This window comes from Hyperoodon ampullatus (genome assembly GCF_949752795.1).
Source record: "Hyperoodon ampullatus genome assembly, chromosome: 6".
NCBI lineage: Eukaryota > Metazoa > Chordata > Mammalia > Artiodactyla > Ziphiidae > Hyperoodon > Hyperoodon ampullatus.
Genome location: NC_136919.1, coordinates 21,455,893 through 21,480,026, shown reverse-complemented (window position 1 = coordinate 21,480,026; position 24,134 = coordinate 21,455,893). Strand labels below are relative to the sequence as shown.

General features: G+C 40.2%; 1 protein-coding gene across 4 annotated transcripts in view; it reads right to left on the bottom strand.

Annotated features, from left to right (window-relative positions):
• UNC13B (unc-13 homolog B) overlaps window positions 1–24,134 on the bottom strand; it is a gene marked incomplete at both ends in the record, with an annotated part of 221,087 nt that overhangs the window by 95,814 nt on the left and 101,139 nt on the right. For 2 of the 4 annotated variants that reach the window (XM_079705886.1, XM_079705887.1), the window contains 2 exons: window positions 13,210–13,444; window positions 18,055–18,090. In XM_079705886.1, coding sequence (XP_079562012.1) covers window positions 13,210–13,444; window positions 18,055–18,090 — 271 coding nt within the window. The remainder of the gene's footprint in view (window positions 1–13,209; window positions 13,445–18,054; window positions 18,091–24,134) is intronic. The other 2 variants (XM_079705885.1, XM_079705888.1) reach the window with 1 other exon arrangement.

Genomic DNA, 24,134 nt, shown 5'->3' with positions numbered 1-24,134 from the left:
ATTCTTAAAATGCCCTGTATGGTGCTTCTTCTTAGGGGAAATAATAGTATCCTTTGCAGGTGGACCCTGTACAATGCTCCAGACTGAATAACTACAGCAAACGATAGCCCTGAGCTCCTGTGAGACTGTACTGAAAGCACTTATCAGACACCAGTCTCATGGGTAGTAAAATGCAGAGACTGGAAGAAGCTGTGCAAATCCATATGGAATATATATAGTATAGATTATTCCAAGCCATCATTTGCATTTTGTATTTTACTTAATACCCTCATTGTCACTGGAGAAAGCATCTTAGAAGACTTGGAAAAGCAAAGCAAAGTAGGTCTCTCCTAGCTATTACAGATATAAGTGCCAAAGCCCCAAGGAAGCATTCTAGCCTATCATGTGGTTGTAATTAATATATGCCACTCAATGACTTGCTGCCTCTTCTTGCCCTCCCTTCTCCATTCTGCATTATTCAAGGCAGAGCAAACCAGAGTGAGTAAATCTCATGACCTAGCCTTCCCTTTAAGCAGGAAGCTCCTTGTTCCAATAAATGAATTACATTTGGCAGAAAGAAGAGAAGATGACAATATCCACCTATTATTTCTTCTTGCTTAACCCCTAATTAACATGAAGCTCAGGTGCTGGGAAAGACACAGGAAGGATAAAAAGCAGGCTATGATTAAGCTATCACTAAGTCACTGCATCATAAATGGTCAATTCTTTAAAATCATTTATGATGCTTTAGTTGAGAACAGGCCTTTTGCTGGTCTTTGGTTCCTTGATGTCATGTAGAGCAACTGGCTGCTGTACATCCGAAACAGAGTCAATGCTAGCAGGCGCTGCCTCCTCTTCATGTGTTTCTGGCTGGTGAAGTAGCTCAGAGACAGTGCAGTGTTCTTCCTCATGACTCTCTGAAGGACAGGTGAGGTCAGAGAGGTTATCTTTGGTACCCCCGTGTTCTCCAGATGCTGGGATTTCCTGCTGGTTTTCCACTTCTCCAGGCCCTGAAAGCTCATGAGCACATATACTTGGCCTGGTCTCCAGCTGCCCAGAGGTCCCAGAGGGCTGAGTCAAAACCTTAGCTGGCTCAGCACTGGCCCCAGACACTTGAGAAGACTCCAAAGTTTTGTCAGCCTCACTGAATTTAAGGTCCTGATCACTGCTGATAACCAAAACTGGAGAGGAGGATTCTGCAGGCATTTGTTCAGGGTCCCATTTGTTCTCTTTCGGCCATGGGAATGAAAGATCCAGCTTCTTTCCAAACCTTAGTTTTGAATCACTTGCCACTGCACTACTCCCTTTCCCCTCATTAACTCCCTCAAATAGAGTTGACAACTTCTTAAAACTGGACATTAAACCAGTCTCTGCTGCTCTATTGCCAGAGGAGGAAGGCGAGGAAAAGAAACAGCTCAGTGGTTTCCGATAGTCAGTAGCAGAGGATGGGAAATGGAGTTTTGGCCAACTGATCATGTTTGGGATTTCAAAATGAGGACTTGGCTGCTCCGTTTCCTTGGGGACTGCGGGTGGACCTTTCTGGGCATCAAGTATCCCATAGTTTTCTTTGGCACAAAGCACAGGTTCCTCCAACGGACAGTGAGAAAGGTATCCTTGGGTTTCCAGTGTGGCACTCCGGCCAACACTTGCCTCACTGAACACTGTAGTATTGGTTTCTAGTGAATTGGTTGCCTGTAGCTCTAAGAAGTCTTGGTTTGTGGAGGCAGATTGCATATCTGGCTCTGGCTCAAGAGGAAGAGGTAGGTGAATTGGAGGAGGAAGCTCTTTGGCAATCCAGATAGGTTCTGGATGCAACTGTGTTGGCAATGAGATATGCTCTGCTTCCAATGATGCCTCTGTGTCTGTACCCTGCAACATCCCCATGTCTCCTTCATCACTCAGAGACAATACTCCTTGCCCAGTATCGTCCCCTGAGACAGAAGATGCAGCCTCAATTGTTTCAGAACGTTGGGGTTCTGGAATATTGTCAGGAATATTATTGTTTTCCATTTCAGTTGTTAGGTTAGGATCATCCGTCAAGGTCTCCGAGTCTGACTTTGCACTAACCACAGTCATTCTACAGTCACTGACTATAGCTTTTGAATTGAGTGCTCCAAAGGTGGCTTCTTTCCACAAATTTTCAGGAGGTACTGATTCTTCTGTATGTCTGAAACCACCATTTTGAAGCAATGCAGTAGCTGGAATAGATGATTCTTGTTTGTATGTCTCTGGTTTGGGACTTTTAAAAAGTCCAAATAACTCACCTTTGAGAGGTTGAGATGATGCACCAGAAGAAAAAGAGAAAAAGGAGCTCTTCTTTGGAGGTTTAGGAGAAGAGAAAAGTCCTGAGAAAGTTTTAGGAGGTTCAATTAAGGACCCAGAGAAAGATTTCACTTTGGTCACAAACCCTGAAAGCATTTCTACGGAAGAGTCCAACATTGATTTGTCTTCCACTTTATCTGCATCTTGACTCTGGAGGTGCCATGTACATCCTGGCTCCACAGAGGAAGAAGCTGGCTCCAGGATCTGTGTTAAGACCTCATCAGGAGCCTTTTCTAATGGCAAGTTCAGTGGGTCACTAGTAAATCTTTCATTTTGGTGGTAGGTAGTACATGTGTCAAAATGGTTGAGCTTTTCAACCAAATGGCTATCATGTGAAAAAGAGCTGGCTGGTGAGTCACTCAGAAAGGCTTCCTGTATGAAAGCCTCTTCTTCATGGGGAGATACCTCAAGGGTCTCTGGACCAATGAGCAGTGTTTCAGACTGTGCCTGAAATTGTGGTGAATGAGGAACAATGTCTTTTTGTGACTGACTTACCTGGAAATCTTTTAAAGATGTCCCTGGTCTATTACCGGAACCTAGTTTTCCTGGATAGTTGTTTTCTACATTGAGCTCATCTGCAAGGGAGGTAACCTTAGTGGTGTTGCTAATGGAAACACAAGGAGCCATTTGCTGTTCATGAACTACCTCTTGGACTATGCTACCTCTACTGTCATTAGAATCTTCTCTAGTCATTGTATCACTCATGTCTACAAAAACACTTGGCTTCTTACAAGGCTGGGAAGTCACTGGAGCAACAGCTGAAAGGCTGTGTTTTTCCCCAGGAGTCTGCTGCTTTTCATCCAAAAAGGACAAGTTGAAGAAACTGAAAGAGCTATTACGAGAGGCATTCTTCTTGCTGCCTGAGTTAGCAGTGGAAAAAAAGGAAGGAAGTGTGAATAGCCCTTCTCCTTGAGATGTGGTTCTTGGTAGAGCAGTAGAGGTTCTGTTCTCAGATTTTTCGGATCCAGTCAGGAAAGAAAATATAGTCTTTCTGGTTGGTAATTCTGGTTGGAATGGAGATGTTGTGGCAGTTGAAAAACTCTGGTCTTTGTCAGAAAAATGATCTTGTTCATTTGAATTTTTTCTGCTCAGAATATCTAATGATATTTTATCACTTCTTGGAACTTCTGTCACTGTAGACACACCACTAGTCTCTACTGAAGAATCTCTGGAGGATTCTTTGAGACAACTTGTTGAGAAAGATGAATTTGGTGACTGGGGGAGTTGGTGGTCTCTGGAGGCTGCCTCTTCATCAGTCAAATGATCACACTGGATCTCCCTAATTGATGGTTCCTTTAGCTCACTGTCATCAATAGTAGTCTGCTTGTTCAGATTTCTAACTCGAACCTTCCCTTTAGAGGAAACTGGTGCAGCAGGAAAGTTCCCAACATCCTGTTTAGCTAGATGTGCAGGATTAGGACTTGACTTGACCTTATCCTTATTAGTCATTGAAGAAACAGAAATATTTTCAGTTGTCTGTTTAGGAGATACATTGGTTTTAAAGAAATCCCCAAGGGAACCAAAAACATTTGAAACACCAGGAGATTCATTCTTTTCCTGAGATGATATCTTTCTATTTGTCTCACCATTCTTTTCTAAATTTGGTGATCCTTCTTTATTCACCTGGGTTTTAAAGAAGTTCAAAATTTGAGATGCCTGTTTCTCGTTTGCTACTGCACTTTCTGAAGAGTCTTCTCCCCGACCAAAGAGTTTCAGTGTACTTTTAAATAATGTTCTCTCAGACTCTTTGGAAGACTGGTCCTGAGGAGGCTCATAATTCTTGCATTCATCCCTACTAAACTGTGATACAAGAGGAATTGAAACAGAATCAGCTGTAATCATCTTGCCATCTTCTATATCTGATTGAGCCTGAGAAGTTACTTGGTTTACCTGGAAAACAGATTTTAACAAACTTTGTTTTTTCACATGAACGCTTTTATTTAAAGGGAATTCTTTCTTCATATTTTTAGTAAATTCTGGTCTCTGAACATTGGATACCATGTGTCTCTCTGAATTCTTCTTGAGAAGACTTTCTTCCTCATTTTGGGAGTTACTCTCTAGTTGCTTACTCAAGATTAATGACTGAAGACCATCATTTGTGATCTCTGCTAAGTTTGACTGCTGATCTATTTTCTGCATGGCTGAAGACTCTAAGGATTCATTCTTATCAAAATTCAAAGTACTTCCAGTTGAAGCACCCAAAGCAGAAAATGACGAAGTCACTTTGTTCAATGATGACATCTCTTCTGTTTGCTGTGGGATGTTAGTCTTATTTTCAGGATGAACCAAAGAGGCAGCTTCTTCAGAAGAAGACTGGATCCACCAGCAACTGGAAAGGTTAACTGATGAATCCTTCGCTAGAGTCTGATTCTTATCTCCCTTTATAATTTGATTTTTATTTAAGACATGATTACCAATCGTTTGGGGATGATTTCTGAGATCCAATGTACACTCAGAGTCTTCAGAACCGTCCAGCCTTTCTTTAAAAGATACAAAATCTCCTTTTGACTTTTGAGGAGTATAGCCTGAAAAATCTAATGGTTGATCCCTTTGGCCATAACTTGACTTTTCAAGTACTTGTGAAAACATTTCTAAATTTAGATGCATTGGTCCCTCACTTCTTGGCAAAACTACAGATAAATCAAGAGGGTCATCAATTGGTTCCTCTTCAACATACCACAGTAATTCGTCTTCCCTGTCAAGTACTTTAAAACTGTAAGCAGGAATAGTGCTATCATCTAATGTAATACTTGATAGATCATTTGTCTGTAAGTCACAATTCAAATACTCTTCATAAGAACAGTCAGGTATAAATAAATATGCATACTGACCAGTAGAATCAGTAAGGAAAGAATAGATGTACTGACCATCGTGGAACATAAAATATCCATAATCTCCATCCTCTGATGGCCACCACACTCCATTTTCAAGACATGACAACCATTCCTGGTATTCATAACCAACACTTGAATAAACAAAGTTTTCATCCATTCTTAATGAGTCTAGATCAACTACCGGGCACGTACTCTTCTCAGAGCCTGAAGAACAACTTAAGTCAATGGGCAATTCTTCTAGTGAATTCTTAGTCTCATTAATTGGAAGATAACAAGAATTTCCATATAATGAGTTAGCCGCCCACATATCACCTCTCAATAAGTAATCTTCATTAAATGCTAACTGGTTGAATGATTCATGTGGTAAGTCACACCAAATGACACTGTTTAGATTTGTTCTCCACTCCAAGATATTTGCATTTTGATCTTTTTGGCAAAAATTTATTGCTGGATTTTCTGAGTCAGGCCACAAGAAAACATCGGCTGATGGAAATGTATTTTGATTCAACATATAATAAACTGGCTGAAATTTTCTGGAATTTTTAGAGAAATCTTTTATATCAGAATCCCATTCATAAGAGAAAGGATTGTTCATCTCTTCAAAAGCCTGATAGTGGTTTGATTGACTAAGAATGTTAGTATTTAGCATAGGTGAATTTAACTTGTTAGAATTTTCATGTAGTTTTGCCTCCAGAGCATGGTGTGGTGTCTGCCTCTTAGCCAAAGATTTCTCTAATAGGTCCTGCTGAGCAGTTGGAGTGCAGTGAAGTACACTGTTCTCAGAAGAGGGGAAATTCTTTTCACTTTGCTGGTTTTTCCATGTAGGAGGGCAATAATGGTTATCAACCCAAGCATCAGATAATGGTATGTTTTCTTTAGGTAAAGATAAGCAGCTTTTTATGAAGTCAGAAGTTTCCTGTTTTTCATGGTTCCTCTGGTTCTCAAAAGTCACACATGAAGTAACAGGGATCTCATCCAAGGATAAATGCTTTTTTCCATTCAAACCCTTTAGGTCACCTAAAGACATGGACTTTGCTTCATCTGGCTTACAATCAGTCATACTGCTATTTGATATCAAGTTAAATATTCCAGAGAATAAGCTCAGTGTATTATTCCTGTGAGGAGAGTCATCTTTCTTCACATTTAATTCTTGTTGACTAGACAAGTTTTCAAGAGAAGAAAACCTGTTAAACAGGCCAGAAAGAAGGCCTCCTTGGGTTCTTTTCTTGGAAGCTTTATCTACAAGTTTGTCATCACTCATTTCATCAACCAAGGTGGGTTTCGAAATGGTAGAAGTAAACGCTAATGAAGAGTCTGGTACTGTTGAGGATGTCACTTGTGTAAAATTCTTACTTTCTCCTAAAGAATCTGAAGGTATATGCTCTTTAGACACAACTCCAGGAATGTTTAAGGTATCTCTTTCACAGTTCTCTATTGCTGTGTGGTCACTTGAGTGTAATTCCTCTATACTCCCAAATTTCCCAAGATCATTATTAATATTTGGAGCCGAATAAGACTTTATTTTATTAAGTGTGACATCTTCAGGAGTATTTATTTGGTCACTCTTATTAGATGTCTTTATATCACCAAATTTCCCTAGATTACTATGAATATTTGGAACTGAAGTAGATTTTATTGAACTAAGTTTGGCATTTGCATGGCAGTCTCTTTGGATCTCTTCATCAGTGGTTACTGCTGAGCCATGAAAACTCTGGTCGTTGACAGTTTTATGGCTGTCAGTGGAAGAAAATTTAAACAAAGGGAACATGCTTCCTTTCTCTCTTACATCCTGCTGCTTTTCAGAATGACTAAGAACTTTGAAAAATGGAATATCTAATTTTCCACTAAAGGAAAAGGAATGTCCACCTTTCTTAGGGCCCCTTTCCCATCCATCTTCCTCCAACTGGTGAATTTTCATAGAGTCTGACAAAGTCTCCTTTGAATAGGTCTCAGGGGAAGTGAGCAAAAACTGGCTAAAGGATTTTCTGAGTGGCTCAAGGAAATCATCGTCACCAGTAATTTTGTCCCCCTCTAATGGCTTTGAAGATGGCTCTTTATTTGCAGTTCTGCTGCCAGCTTCACAATGATGTCCTAAAGTATCTTTGGCACATATTTTTCGTTGATCTGGTAACAGAGACAGATCTGTACAGGGTTCTCTTTCCAACGGACTCGCAACATCATCTTTCTTATTTGCAGAATGAGCTAAGTTAGAATGTTCAATGGCTGCTTGGGAAGACAACAAATCCTCACTTAGGGGCATTTGGTAGTGAGGAGTTTCTCTATCACTCCTATCTAAAGTGACAATGCTACTATCATTGCCAAGGGTATCTCCCCCTTGATTTGACTCCGAACCACACGCAACAAAGTTTTCCTTTCTTGTTGGCTTGCTCTGGTCATCATCTTTTTTGGTTTCATCCTTTTCCAAAAAGATTTTTAATGGATTTAGCATGCTACAAACAGACTTTATAACTGAACTCTGACTCTGTGAAGCAGAGTCCCTTCCAATAGTTTCTGTTGGATCCTGAAAGTTTAAACTTCCAGTTTTACTGTCCACGTGCTCATTTTCAGAGGTTTTGTCATGTTTGCCAACGTCCCTATTGTCAACTGTTTGAGAAGATAATGGAGATGGAGATTGTATGGAAAGATCCTTCTCTGATACTGACTTGGCTCTGGGTCTAGATTGTGAATTAATCGCCTCTGTTTGATTAAGAGTTTCTGTTTTCTCTGGAACTAAATAAACCAGCTTTTCCACAGAGCTTGTTAGATGCTTTGTGCCTGAACCCACCTTTTCTGTGAGTGAAGTGAATAAAGAACCAACAGCACATTTTACTCCATTCAGCTCAGGGAAAGAGATGGCTTTGTCCTTGTCATTCTTGACAATGTTTAAAGATGGTATTTGATCCCCTGGCATTTTCTGTTCTGCATTATTAACAGTACTATTGTGTTTAAGTGTTTTTTTAGTTTTTGAAAGGGAGCCAAATCTATTAATCTCCTCTTCCTTCTCTGCTAAATATTCTGACACTGTTTCTACCAAACACTGAAGCTCACCCGTTGTATCAATATAGTCCTCCTTGGGTTCCTCAATAGAGGAAGGAGTCATCTCTTCCATGGGGGACCCAGACAGATTTCCAAGTGTGTCTGTAGCACAATTCATCCTTTGTGATGCAAATGCAGGATTTGCTCCATAATATTCTTCTGGAAAACCTCCAATATGATGGACATTGGATGGATGACATGTTGGTGACAGTAAATCTTCCTGCTTATCAGAAATGGGGGAACCCAGAAGTTCATCAGAAGTACTGCTGGCAGAATCTTCAAGAATATCTAATGGAGTGAAATTAGTGACATGCTGGTTTAAGCCAGATGACTTTTCACAGTTCTTAAAACAACCAGGAAGATCATAATCACGACTTTCCAAGTTAGTGGTCCACATGCCACTCTTAACCACAAATCCATTTTTGTAGGGACGCAAAACTGGGTAATTTTGTTCCTTCTTCTCAACGTGGCAAAGGTCACAATTTTCAGTGTTAGGATATGTACTTTTCAAGTTAGTCTTAGTTCCTGATTTATCATCATATTGGCTTTTTTCAGTGTCTTCAAAATGACTATATAAGGGTGTCTTTTTCCTTCTCCTATCTACTGTATGATATTTCTGAGGATATCTAGAGAAAGTAGATGTTTCAAACTTAAGGTCATAATTAAAGGCAGTAGAGAATTCTGTCTCTTGGCTTTGAGATGGTATCTTTTTCCAATTCTTGTACTTTGGTTGTATTTGTTGGCTGTAATATTTATCAGTTTTTGAAAGAGTTCTCACTTCTTTTACCCCTGCGTCCTTTAAGTTTACGTTACTGTTTTCTAGAGCCTCTTGTGACATTTTCCCCTCTATTTTCTCATATATACCTTCTTGCTCTTCATAGTCAACATCAGAGAAATATGAAATAATCCTAATTTTGTCATTTTGAACCTGCAAGCCTTGTCTGATGTAAAGAGATAAAAATGGAGGAATAGTAAGGCAAGAAAAAAAAGGAAAAACAGGGGAAAGGAAGAAAAATTATAAGATTTAGTACATATTCAATGAGAGAACTAAAATTAATAAAATTATCAATTTGATAAAAACCATTCAGACTGAAAAGACAAGATAAGGAAATCCACATGTTCTTAAATCAGTATTATAGCAATGTAGTCAAAAAGTTTTTCCACATTAGAAAAAGAATACCTATAACAACTTTAAAATACTTCACTTGCTACCATTAACTATTTAGGATTCTTTTGTTTTCTAAGAAAGAAAGAAACAAACAAAATGAACATATTCCATCAATATTTAGAATATATTTACAATGCCAAAGTTTAGAACTGTTATATATTCCATGAAAATATATCAAGGGATTTCAAGAAATCTAAATTTGTTGATGAATTTGGATCTGAAAAGCCGCCAAGCTGTTAACTTGCCAAAGGTTGTATTTTAGGCAGTACAGCCAAGAATATAGTCAAACATACTACTTTTAAAAAGAAAAATATGTATAAAATATAATAAAAATAATCTCTGACTACCATAAGTCAAACCCTGTTATAGTAATACAAAGAGAAAATTATTTAAAGCATCATAATTTGTCGTTTGTGAAATCTAAAGGCTATATGTATTGAGGATCACAGTGAAATGAAAATCCTTCCCTATACTGATTACAGAATCAGAAGCTACACACCCAACTTAAGTCAGTGAATACAGAAGACAGCCAACCTTACTTTCACTGAAGTTAGAGACTGCCTATTTCCTGGGTACTGAGGTGGGGGTGGAGAGAGGGCCTGCAGACTCGGAGCTTGTCAGCTCAATGTGTTCTTTTATAGATCTAACAGCCATTAGCATTTATTTAGGAAAGAGAAACAACATCAAAGTGGTCACTTAGTCACTAAAAATCATCAAGAGTGAGACTAATATTCTTTTGATCCCTCTCAACACTAGAGATACTCTGGCTCTATAACAGCTAACAAAGTCCAACAGTATTGTCAAACCTCAAATTATATATTTTTATACAATATACGTGTATTTCCCGTTATTCTGGTTATATATATATATATATACATATATATATATATTAAACATGCAGTTTCATCACTCTCAGACATCCTCAAAAATTCAATCTAAACTAACTCCATCCTGGAAGAAGTCTTTATCGTTCCAACTTAAATCAGTAGATAGCCACGGCTGTAGTAACTGAAACTATTTATTTTTACACTTCTAATTTACTGGAAGGTACTACGAACATGTTTGTTCCCTCAAAGATTTTAAATTCTTCCTAAAAAGCCCTAACTTAAGGTCTTAGACTACTTCCAAGAACTTAGTATTTACAGTAATAGAAGTTTAAAAAGCAAACTAGTGATATAATTTCTTCAAAAATTTTTAAAGAAAAATCATTTCAAAAGTTTAAGTTAAAAACGACTATAATACAAGTTTACTTAAAAATCATGTTAGGGGCTTCCCTGGTGGCGCAGTGGTTGAGAGTCCGCCTGCTGATGCAGGGGATACGGGTTCAAGCCCTGGTCCAGGAAGATCCCATATGCCGTGGAGCGGCTAGGCCCGTGAGCCATGGCCGCTAAGCCTGCGCGTCCGGAGCCTGTGCTCCGCAACGGGAGAGGCCACAACAGTGAGAGGACCGCATACCGCAAAAAAAAAAAAAAAAAATCATGTTAACTTTTCCTCTGCTGGAGATGATAAAATATTTACTCTTTAACCTCATTTCATATACTGATACAGAAAACTAATCAGATTTATATATGATCAATTAAAGAAAAATTTTAGGAAAAAAATTTGCAACTTACAAGTACATCACTAATGCTCCTCCAAGTGTTACTTTTTACAGCAGTGATAACAGGGTAATGATCAGGTAAACTACATATTCTTCTGGACAACTGCAGTCATTTAGGTTGATGTGCCATTATTATTGCTAGCCTGCACAATGAATGTTTACAAATACAGAGGGGAAAGAGGGCCAAAAGAATTTTTTTTGGCTATTATGTTTTTTTCTTAAAGACAGTATAAACAACTAAAACCAAATGAATAAAATATGCAAATATGCAATCAATAAACCAGCAAGAAGTAGGGACCAACTTCAGTAGGATTCCTGTGACATTTCTTTTTAGACTCAAATTATGAAGAGTAAGAATTCTACATGATGGTTGATATATGAAAAAATTTTACTGAAAATACTCTCAGAGATGATAGTAAACTGAGTCAGGATGTTGTCTAGCAGGTATATGACCATCTGAGGTTCAGGATAAATATTCACGAGTTTGGTATGGTGGGCAAAAAAATGAGATCATCCTATAGTATGGTCAATTTAAGCAACCAAAAGTATGAGCTAACTTGGAATGGTTTTTTAAAAAACTAACCTCCAACCAGTAAAATATTGATTCAGCCAAGGATCATCAATGGATGCTAAAATCAATGGATAAAAGGTTGTTGGAGAAACAGAATACTGACACAATCTCAGGTGTCATCCCAGAGATCCTTAATTACAAAAAGAAAGGTAACTTTACACTGGAGAAATCTGGTATGTATACCAGATTAACCAAGAGACCAAACTAAACGTCAACAATAATGAGACAAGGTAAAATGTGACTGCTGAGGCACTGTGAAGGAAACATCTATGCAGTGTTTTTGCCAAAAATGTTTAACCTGATTATAAACATGAAAAAATAATCAGATCAAACCAAATTAAGAGGCATTCTCAAAACTGGTTGGGACTCTTCAAAAAATGTTAGTGCCTCAAAAGACGAAAAGAATAAAAAAAAAGTATGGGAATTTTGTTAGGTTATAGGAGACTACAGAAACAGGGAAATTACATGTAATTGTACCATAATCCTTAATTGGATCCTGCATCAAAAAGGAAAAAAAATATATATAAAGGACATTATTGGGACAACTGGAAAAATTTAAATATGGTCTATATGTTAAATAATATCATTGTATTGTCAAATTTCTTGAGTGTGATCATAATATTAAGGTTATGTAAAAGAAAGTCCTCTTTCTTAGGAGTTACATGCTGAAGTACCTCCTGGTAAAGAAACATGGTATCTGCAACTTACTTTCAAATGGTTCAGAAAAAAAAAATGTATGTGTGGGACTTCCCTGGAGGTCCAGTGGTTAGGACTCTGTGCTTTCACTGCCGAGGGCCCAGGTTCAAGCCCTCGTTGGGGAACTAAGATCCCACAAGCTATGTGATGCAGCCAAAAAAAGAAAATGTGTGTGTATATAAACATATATTAGAGAGAATGAGATAAAGTAAATGTAACAGAATGTTAATACAACTGGCAAATCTAGGCAACATGAATATGTGTGTTCATTGTACTGTTTCTCTAAATTTTAAGTCTGATTTTTTTTTTAAGTTGGGGGACGAGTAGGGAGCACATATGTATGTATTTGCTTTTATACTCATAAATATATGATGATGGTCTACGGAAGGGTAATAAGAAACAAGGGTGGTAAGAGAACTAGGAGACAGGAAGGTGATGCAGTAGAGGAGGACAACAGGTGTGGATGGGAAATTCTTTGCTGTATAGTACGTAGCACACCTTAATATATTTTTACATGTAAATGTTTTATGTATTTAAGAAATTAATTAAAAGGTTTTTTTTTTTAAGTTCCAGCAAAAGTACTAAATCTGCTATAGTGAGATCATATTGGTTTTCTTCTGAAGTTCCCAGGGAAATATTTAGGTAGGAAGAATTATCCAAGCATGTAACATCTGTGATTTTCTTTTTTTAATCTTGGTGAAAGGTGTATCAAAATCACTGGGCTGGGCAGAGAGGTAGGAGGTTTTTTTCAGCCATCCACCCCAAGTGGGCCTGACCTCACCTGATGATCATAAAGAAAATTCTTACTGATGGATATGCATAAATGTGAACATATGGAAGAGGAAAAAAAAAGACAGAATCTACATAAAATGGCTGCAGGTTGATCTACCATACTGCTATATTTCCTCTGTCACCTCAGATTAAGGTACCCAAATCCTTGATGTCAGTTGCATCCTGGGACCTGCATACTAGGAAGAGAAAGTACTTTGTTCCCAATACCCACCTGAGGGCCCGCCGCTCTGTATAACCGAGGTCATAACTTTGCACAGAGTCATTGCAAGAGTCCCGGGAACTGCCCTGAAGCAGCAGCTGCTGTGGCAATCGCACAGGCACAGGGAATTGGTGCACAGAAGCATTGGGCTGGGAAGTCGTATGGTAAAGAGGTGGGATGCTATTGCTGGCCTCACTGCGATAGTCACTATCTCGGTCATCAACGGCACTATCAGGATCTTCAAAAGCTGTGGAATAAGCACAGTCAGTCAAAGCACCCCAGCTATACTTAGTTCTTCAGAATTTTTTTCTGCTTCTAACTTAGGTAGCCACAAGCCTGGACCTTGAGAACAAGAGCAAGCTGAGCTGCACATGAGCCCAGTGACCTCAAGTCATGCAAAAAACTGTCTCAATATCCACAAGTCTCTCTCCTTATCAAATGAGATAAGACACTTGGTTTAATTTTAGTGCTGATTCTTAGAGGAGTTCCAAGTTGCATTTTCCCAATACAGAATTCTCTGGAATTCTGCTTCTCTAAGCTATCATAACCCTAGTAAAAATCTGCTTTTAAATGTCTTAAATAGATTCTGGCCCTGTACTATTATCAAAATGGGGCAAAAGGGGGAGAAACAGTTTTTCCATCTCTTAGAAAAGAGAAATTTTTGTTTAAAGTTAGCATGGTGTTTTCAGACTTTAAAAACACATGGTTGAATCAAATAAGCAGGTCCACCATCGGAATCTGGTCCAAGAAATCAGGAAGTTCAAAGCCAAGACTTAGAAGTCAAGTTAAAAGTTCTAGGGCTTCCCTGGTGGCGCAGTGGTTGAGAGTCCGCCTGCCAATGCAGGGGACACGGGTTCGTGCCCCGGTCCGGGAAGATCCCACATGCCGCGAAGCAGCTGGGCCCGTGAGCCATGGCCGTTGAGCCTGCGCGTCCGGAGCCTGTGCTCCGCAACGGGAGAGGCCACAACAGTGAGAGGCCGCGTACAGCAAAAAAAAAAAAAAAAAAAAAGTTCTAGATGCAGCTGAGAACAGCAGCAGTCTTACTGTCTTGCTGCAACATTGGGTTTTTCTAATAATTTCTGTCGAGCACCCACACCCTGGGCTCAGAATTCCCATCCCAAGCCTGGGCTGAAGAAGAGGAAAACACGTGCACTGTCAATGGGGTCTTACTGACAATGCAGCCTAGTTTATCTAACAGCAGTGACTACAGTTTCATAGAATTATTTCTGCTTTTCAGGCCAGCACCTGACTAGCTACAGTTTTTTCTTGATGTTAGCTAAAATGACCACAGTTACAAATCCTGCTCCAAGCAAAAGTAAAAATATGCAATACTGTGCTTGGAAAGGGAGTTCAACCTAATAGTGTGTTGTAGTTTATTTTATATAGAAGCCATTTGTGACACCATATCCATATGTGTATAATTAATAAGGTCCCATATGTTCTTTCTTGCCAAGTTTCTATTAGACTCACAATAAGGAAAAGGAACATTCACCATCCAAAATGGACATACTTTTAGCAGATGATGGACTCCTCATATTAGGAATTAAAAAAAAATCTTGGTAGCAATGTGGACAGTGGTAGCCTCCTAATGACCATAAATTAGGCTTTTACAAGTAAGAGATAAGAACATATATTGACACAGTGGAAACAGAAAAGAGTTAATGAACCAGAGAAAAAAATCCAGACAGAAATAATAAAACCTGGGGACAAACGGAAGGTAATAGGGAAATGACCCCTTGGCTTCTACATCAGACAACTTGGTAGACAATCCCACTAAAAGAGACAGGGAACACACAACATGTGAGTTCCAGACAACACTTGGGGTTACAGCTGGGAGTAGGGGTAAGAAGATCTTACAAGCTTTTCCCACTTGAGTTTAAGGCAACATGTGAACATGAGAAAAGAAGAGGAGAATGATCAGAACTCCAGGGGAAAAAAAATCAGTATGAGAAAGAGGCTAAGCTTCAAATGGTCAGGAACAATACCAATCAAACATAGGGGATGCAAAGCATTCTGATTACAAAGCACTCTGATCACACATTAGGAAAGAGAGACTTTGGAGGTACTGATTTTAGACTTTGATGCATTTGCCATTCTGAAGACTAGAAAGGATCAAGGGACAAAAACCAGTATGCCATTCAGACTTAATTCTTTCTGAACTCACGGAAGGAGTAAGTGTGAAGAAGTCAGCGCTGGATTATTCATGCATACAGATGAGAGGGCAGAGGCAAGAAAAGAGACAAAGCCAAAAGTCTATTTAAACTCTGGTAGGAGAATATGCTATTAGTTTATAATCCAGAGAACCAAGATTTAGTCTCCAAAGAAGCAGCAGTGATAGACAATCCTATTGCTTATGAGTCCAGGAGAGGGTAGCTCAGCCAGAGGTAGGAGCCCAGGATCCAGAGCCAGAAACTACCTGGATAGACCCTTAGTTTCTCACTGCATCTGACCTACTACTCCTTAATAATGCTCTGCTTTATTCTGTTAAGCTAAGGGGAGGAATATTCCAAAACATTCCTAAAGGCTGACACATTTCCACACTGAAGGAATAAAGGGCAAATACTAAGAAATAAAGTGTCGGGACTTCCCTGGTGGTGCAGTGGTTGAGAATACACCTGCTAATGCAGCAGACATGGGCTTGAGCCCTGGTCCAGGAAGATCCCACATGCCGCGGAGCAACTAAGCCCGTGCACCACAACTACTGAGCCTGCGCTCTAGAGCCCGTGAGCCACAACTACTGAGCCTGTGTGCCACAACTGCTAAAGCCCGCACACCTAGAGCACGTGCTCCACAACAAGAGAAGCCACCGCAATGAGGGGCCTGCGCACTGCAGCGAAGAAGCCCCCACTTGCCGCAACTAGAGAAAGCCCACGTGCAGCAACGAAGACCCAACGCAGCCAAAAATAAATTTATTTTAAAAAAAAGAAACAAAGTGTCTGTGGAAAGAAGAGGCCAGGAGTAGAAGAAAAGAGAGTATGAAAAGTAGGAGGGGACAGGAAAAAGGAAATACAAGGAAGTGAGGTGAGACAAAGGACAGGAGCAGGAAATGGGTAGGTCAAGGGCAACAGCCAGCTTTTCTCCCCCTATACCATCCCTAGTTTCCTTATAAAGTAAATCTCCTAGCACCACCAAAGCTGATTAGAAACGAAAGAGGCAAATTAAGGAAAAGCCTTGAATGAAAGAATTGTACTTTCAGTGTAGCAGCGACAATCTCTTACTGGCTCCACACTCTACCCCACAGTAGTATTTCACCTAGAACGGAAAACTTCTGGCTTCACTGAGAGAGACTGAGTAGAGGTTTGGTTACTCAGCTTAAGGCAGACTTGTGAACTAGTTTGAGGGCAAAATTTGAAAAGTCCCTTGAAATTAAAAGGCTGGGAAAATTTACTCATTCAAATATTTATTGAGTGCCTACCAGTGAAGGCTAAACAACACAGAAGACTCAGCGTATAGAGTCAGTCTAACAGGAGAGAGAAAATATGGATACAAATACAAGGATGTATCTATCATGAGAATAGTACTAACCAAATGCTGTATGAGTTGATGGTTAGGTCATTTCCTGTAAGGGTGAACAGGGAAATCATTATGGAAGATATGACTCTGAAAGACTGGAGGGTTTTCAATAGGTGAAGATGGGGGGTGGGGGAATATCTTCTAGAATCTGGACAAAAGCAATGGCGTGAGTAAAGGCCTGATGGTGGAAAGGCTATATATATTTTGGCAAAACATTTTGTAGCTCATTTAGCAGGTACATAAAAGGACATGGAAGGGAATGAGAGAAAATAAACCTGAAAGAGTAGGATGGGGAAAGTAATTTAATCTGGGGCAAACATGGGCCCCAGGCAGAAAGCAGGCACTCAAACAAAACAGAATGAAATACTGGACAACAAGGCTCTCTAGTATGTGGTGCTCCTGGATTAAGTCCCCATCTTTAAATCCAGAATACAGGGAGAATTTTATCAGAGAAGGAAAGAGAATTCAAATCTTTTTTTTCTTTTTTCATGGCTTACTTTTTTCTATTTGAAAACCTTAAGTTATCTGAGCTCTCTTAGGCTGCCTTTGAGTAGTTTCCTGGTGCAAATACCCAGGATTCAGATGATAGAAAGTACATACCCCATGAGAAATTCTAGTGACAGGACAAAATTTGGCCTCTCTTAGCATCTATTGGATACCTAATCATTGGGACTCAATCAGCCCACCCACCTCCCCTGTCAGACAGGTAACACAGCCAGTAGTGTCAGCCTAGGGCTGTGAATCTTGTTGGAAAGAAATAGATGCCCACTCTCTAAGCTCAAAGTTGAACAAAGTTGGGCTTCAGCCTAGCTGGACGGCTCCAAGGAAAGTCAAACCACGTCCTCAGCCTCTTGTTCACGTCACAAAACCAATAACCTCTCCTAGGATGAACCTTCTCCTTCTAGTCACTGCACTCCTTAGCTAAGAGGCCAAAGGAGAGAGTTTCCTCCAAAAGGTGGCTGACGGTACTACTTGGCTCTGGGGAAGAAAAATAAGGAGATCCTGTCAGGATTATAACTGAAACTTTGGTTTGAAATGAAATTTCTCTCTCTCTCTCTCTCTCCCCACCCCCTCTCTCTCTCTCACACACACACACACGCACACACAAACACACACGCACGCGCACACACACACACACACACACACACACAGAGTCTTCAGGAAACCAGCCTGAAAGGATATAACTTTCCACTGCAGGTAACTGTCTCCTGAGATTCAAGTAGGGGAAGAGGAGGGAATGGAATTATATATGCTTATATGCATGAATATCCAGCTTCATAGTCAGAGGGAGTATGTTAAAGGGTATGATCAAGAAAATGATAAGGTATTCAAATTCTTACGTACTCTGTTGGTCTCCCCAGCCCAAATAGGTCCAGTGACCTAAGAAAACCGCAAGTAGTAGCAAAGAAGAAGAGTGATAGAGACAATTTTAGGACAAATTCAAAGAACATTTTCCATCCCACCAATTATTATATACCTTACCTTACTTGAGCCTACCCTACTTGTATTCCATTTATTTTTCATAACATGTAGAGGGCATATGCCTTCTACCAAGCATAACACAAACCTACAAAGTACTCTTGCTCTCTGCAATTCACTATATAGAGAATAACAAAAAACTACTGTTTCCGGGGACTTCCCTGGCAGTCCAGTGGTTAAGACTCTGCACTTCCAATGCACGGGGCACGGGTTCGATCCCCGGTTGGGGAACTAAGATCCCACATGGCACACAGCGCAGCCAAAAAATTTAAAAATAAATTTAAAAAAAACCCTACTGCTTCCATACTCTTTTAAACCTCCTTCTGGCTGAGGTCTCTCTTAGAACAACATCACTGAGGAGCTAATATACCGTTCCATATTCAAAATGAGAAAAATTTAATCAGCTTCTAAGAAACCTTTCCTTATCTCTATGTTCACCAAACCTGAATCAACTACAATATATCTATGAGAAGCTCAGACCTGGTTACAGTGGGAAAGTGAGTGATTCCCTTACCCAAGAGTGATGACGTCCAATTTTGCTGCTCTCTATTGAAAGTTAAAAGCCCAAAGAATGGGCTTCCCTGGTGGCACAGTGGTTAAGAATCCGCCTGCTAATGCAGGGGACACACGTTCGAGCCCTGGTCTCATATGATCCCACATGCCACGGAGCAACTAAGCCCATGCACAACTATTGAGCCTGCACTCTAGAGCCCGTGAGCCACAACTACTGAAGCCCGCGCGCCTAGAGGCCGTGCTCCGCAACAAGAGAAGCCACTGCAGTGAGAAGCCTGCGCACCAGAAAGAAGAGTAGCCCCTGCTCTCTGCAACCAGAGGAAGCTCGTGCACAGCAACGAAGACCCAATGCAGCCAAAAATCAATTAATTAATTAATTTTTAAAAAGAATCAAAAAATTAAATTAAATTAAAAAAAAAAAAGCCAGGGCTTCCCTGGTGGTGCAGTGGTTGAGAGTCCGCCTGCCGATGCAGGGGACACGGGTTCGTGCCCCGGTCCAGGGAGATCCCACATGCTGCGGAGCAGCTAGGCCCGTGAGCCATGGCCGCTGAGCCTGCGCATCCGGAGCCTGTGCTCCGCAACGGGAAAGCCCACAACAGTGAGAGGCCCGCGTACCGCAAAAAAAAAAAAAAAAAAAAAAAGCCAAAGAATGGTATTAATCTCTAGTCTTCCAATATGTAATAAAACACTGTAGCGGGGACTTCCCTGTGGCGCAGTGGTTAAGAATCCGCCTGCCAATGCAGGGGATACGGGTTCAAGCCCTGGTCCGGGAAGATCCCACATGCCATGGAGCAACTAAGCCCGTGCGCCACAACTACTGAGCTTGTGCTCTAGAGCCCGCAAGCCACACTACTGAGCCCACGTGCCACAACTACTGAAGCTCGCGCACCTAGAGCCTGTGCTCTGCAACAAGAGAAGCCACCGCAATGAGAAGCCAGCACACCATAACAAAGAATAGCCCCCGCTCAATGCAACTAGAGAAAGCCCACACGCAGCAAAGACACAATGCAGCAAAAAAAACCAAACAAAAAAAACACTGTAGCCTGTTGGGCGCTCAGAGATAACCACTTTTTTTCTGAATTGCCTATAAATTTTTAAATAAAATCCATTAAAACACAGAAACTTTGACAGAAGAAAACTGAAAACAATTCCTACTCATTTTTCAAGATTAAAAAATTCAATATTAATTAAATTTAAATCCTATCCCACAGCCGAACTGAATTTGAGACAACTAATGTGACAAGGAAATCACTAAAAATGGGCCTTTATCCCAAGAAACAAGGAATAATGTGGCTTCATAGTTAAGAATATGCATACAGAAATCAAAGCTAAGTTCTTTTGGCTCTGCCATGTACTAGCTATAAGATCTTGAAAAGGTTATTATAGATGTTTCCTCATCTATAATTTGAGAATGATAATAATATGAGTCTCACTGGTTTCTGTGAGGATTACAAGAGAAAATCCATGTAAAGTATTTAGCACAGGTCCCCAGAAAATAGTAAGCAATTTGCATTTCTTGTTGTTTTGTCATGTTGCCAGATTTTTGCTTGCCTTATAGGTTCCTAACAAATAGGTAGCAGGAAGATCAGCACACTCCAACAGTTGTAATGTCAGCTGAGGGATCAACAACATCTGGGTTAAAAAGTCCTCAGAGTTCTGAGGGTGCAGCTACCTTAATTAAATGTTTGCCATAAGACACAAAATTCTGGAAGCACTGAATGATGCCAACACAGGCTGGTTTCACTACCTGAGTTAACTCCCAATCCTGGGGAAATGGGATTACAAATCAGTCACAGGCTGTTTAACTACACAGGGAGAGTTTTCTTCCTATGTACTTACCTTTTTCCTACCACCTATGTCTCTTTCTTCTCATGTTAGTTTAGTGTGCAATTTTTAAATTTTTAATAATTTATTTAACTTTCTAACCATGGAGTGTAGGATAAAAATTCTCCTAGGCTATAGTGCAGTTGCCATAGCAACCATGAGAGGGTAATTACCTTGTTTCTTTTTAAAAGAAAAATAATCACATAGAACTTCAAAGTACACCTATCAAGCTAGATGGCTTCAGGCAAGTGACAATGCTGCATCTCACTGAAACTCTGGGCCCAAAGAATGCTCTCTTTGCATTACACAGCCTCATTCTTGAACGCCCAACAGCACTGCATAGCAGTTTCTTGTACATAGTAGGTGTTCAATAAATATCTCTTGTATGAATAAATCAAACGAATAATCTGATCCCATCTACTGGGTCCATCCCTAAACCATGAAAATAACAACAGTTATGCTCTCTGACTAACTAGTTCCCTATTCTCACTTCAGCCTGGTACCACTGTAAGAGAAATAACACCAGTTTAATTAAGCCAAGTTTCCTTCCTCACCCCCAAAAAGCACTAAAACACATCAGTAGTCAGTGGAACAATTACTGTGGATAGTTAGGTTTTGCTAGGCATAAGAACCAAGAAAAGGAGGGCGGAAATGTTCCAGGAAAAGAAATTACACATTCAAAGGCCCATTCAGTGAACTGAAAATAGTTCCAGCGTATCTGAATGAGAAGCTGCAGGGTTATGGAAGAACCTGATCAAAGTGAGTCTTAAGTATATGTATGTTTAGAAATTTAGTAATGTTAGGAGTTTGTAATTATCTGGAGGATAATACAGAGCTATCACAGCTTTTAAGCAGGGGAGAGACAGGATCAGATTTGTCATTTTAGAAAGAGAATGGTGGTACAGTGTGGCCACAGGTTGGTACTGTGGCCACAGGTAGACTGAAGACGTGTCAGGGAGGCTAGTAAGAGGCTATTGCACTGACCTAATGATGGCTTGAACTAGGGAAGTAGCAGAGGGAGCAGAGAAAAGTAGACACATTCATAAGATACGTTGGAGGTAAAGTCAGTAGGGTTTGATAAGTAACTGAATGTGGAAAGTGAGGAAAATAAAGCCTAGATAATATTGCCCAGGTTTTTAGCTTCAGCTACTGGGTGGATATGACATCATTCATTAAAAGAAATACAAAAGAGGGGAAGGTTGAAAGAGGTGATGATGAATTTAATGTTAGATGTATTTATCGGCTTTGTGGTAACTATGAGACATCTCAAATGACTATGTCTGGTAGACAGCTGGATATATGAGTAAAGAGATGTGGAGCAAAGACTTGGATGTTTTCAGAACACAAGCTCCCATGAGGACAGGAATTTTTCTTCTTTGTTCCTTAGTGCCTAAACAGTGCCTGGTACAAAGCAGAATCTCAACAAATATTTGTAACTGAAGAGATAAAAGTTAAATAAAAACAATGAGGTAGAGAGTATAGGATAAGAAAAAGACTGTATATAGGAGAAGGGGGGAAGCTATAGAACAGCCACATTTAAAAAGCAGGCAGACAAAAAAAAAAAGAACTGACAATATAGTGTTGGTGAGGCTATGGAGCATCTAGAACTCTCATACGTGGCTGGCAAGAATGCAGAGTGGTAGGCCTCTTCGGAAAATAATCTGGGCATTTCTTATGAAGTTATACACACACCATACAATCCAGCTATCCCCTTCCTATATATTTACCCAAGAGAAATAAAAACATGTTCATACAAAATCCTATATACAAATGTTTACAGTTGCTTAATTCATATTCACTAAAAATTGGAAACAGAAGTATCCTTCAACTGATGAATACGTAAACAAACCGTGGTACATCCATACAGTAGAGTACTACTCAAGAATAAAAAGGAATAAACTAGTGACACACGTAGATGAGTCCCAAATGCATTATGATAAGTGAAACAAGCCAGACTCAAAGTTACATACTATATAATTCCACTTATACGACTTTCTGGAAAAGGCAAAACTTAGGGACAGAAAACAGATTAGTGGTTGTCACAGGCCAAGAATGGGAGAGGTTGACTACAAAGGGTTTAAGGGAATTTTTAGGGTTGATGGAGCTGCTCTATATCTTGAGTGTGGTTATGGTTACATGACTGTATGTGTTTGACAAAATTCATAGGACTGTACACTAAAAGGGAGAATTTTACTATATGTAAATTATACATTAATAAATCTGACTTTTAAAAAAAGGAAGAGTCGGGCTTCCCTGGTGGCGCAGTGGTTGGGGGTCTGCCTGCCGATGCAGGGGACGCGGGTTCGTGCCCCGGTCTGGGAGGATCCCACATGCCGCTGAGTGGCTGGGCCCGTGAGCCATGGCCGCTGAGCCTGCGCGTCCGGAGCCTGTGCTCCGCAACGGGAGAGGCCACAATAGTGAGAGGCCCGCGTACCGCAAAAAAAAACAAAACAAAACAAACACAAAACAAAACAAACAAACAAACAAAAAACAAAAAAAAAGGAAGAGTCCACAAAGGAGTCTTCAAAGAAGCTGGAGAGGAAGAAAAACATGGCATTGTGGTCCCCGAAGTCAGGAAAACAAGGTTTCAAGGAAGGAGTGAGTGGTTAACAAGTAGCAGTGCTACAGAGCAGTCAAAATAAAACTGAGAAAGTCCTACTGAATTTAGAAACAAAAAAGTTACGCATCATTTTTATGACAAATTTTAATGAATGAAAGCTAGAGCATAGTCTGTTCAGAAGCAAATGGAAGTACACACAGTGGAAAAAGGAGACATTAAGACATTCTACAATTCATGCAGTAAAACGTTCAACGTAAGCAAGGTGGAGGGTATTACTTATCACAGGACATCAAAAAGGTAGTAAGCAGAGAAAAGACACTGGCCAATCGAGCTGCAGAAAAACCTCCAAGTACATTAAGAGCGTATTAGAAAACCAGTAACATTCTCAAACTGGGCATTCACATATATCAAATGAGTGTCAAACTGGCAATTTTAATGAACGGGTTAATGTTTCCCACCTCCCTGGAGCTTCAAGCTCACATACTTAACAAATGAATAACCAATTACCCTCTAGCTCAGTGTCACCTTATGCTAAGAGACAGGCTGTCTAGAAAACTAGAGCCTCTACTGGCAATGACATTTTATTTGCAATGTTATGAGCTCTCTTCAGATATATTAGCATACCAAGTATACAACAAGTCCAAAACCAAGGAGCTCTGGACACTTCAAAACTATTCCTGGGCTTCCATGGTGGCGCAGTGGTTGAGAGTCCGCCTGCCGATGCAGGGGACATGGGTTCGTGCCCCGGTCCGGGAAGATCCCACATGCCACGGAGCGGCTAGGCCCGTGAGCCATGGCCGCTGAGCCTGCGCGTCCGGAGCCTGTGCTCCGCAACGGGAGAGGCCACAACAGTGAGAGGCCCGCGTACCGCAAAAAAAACCCAAAAAAACAAAAAACCAAAAAAAACTATTCCTAAAATTCCTCTCTACTTTATCTCCCATGTCCAATCTGTCAACAAGCTTAGTAATTAAGTCCATTTAAGTCTCCTTCCTACTGTCCCTTCCTCATAGGTTTTACTCTCCTAATCAAAGAACTTACTACCTCATGC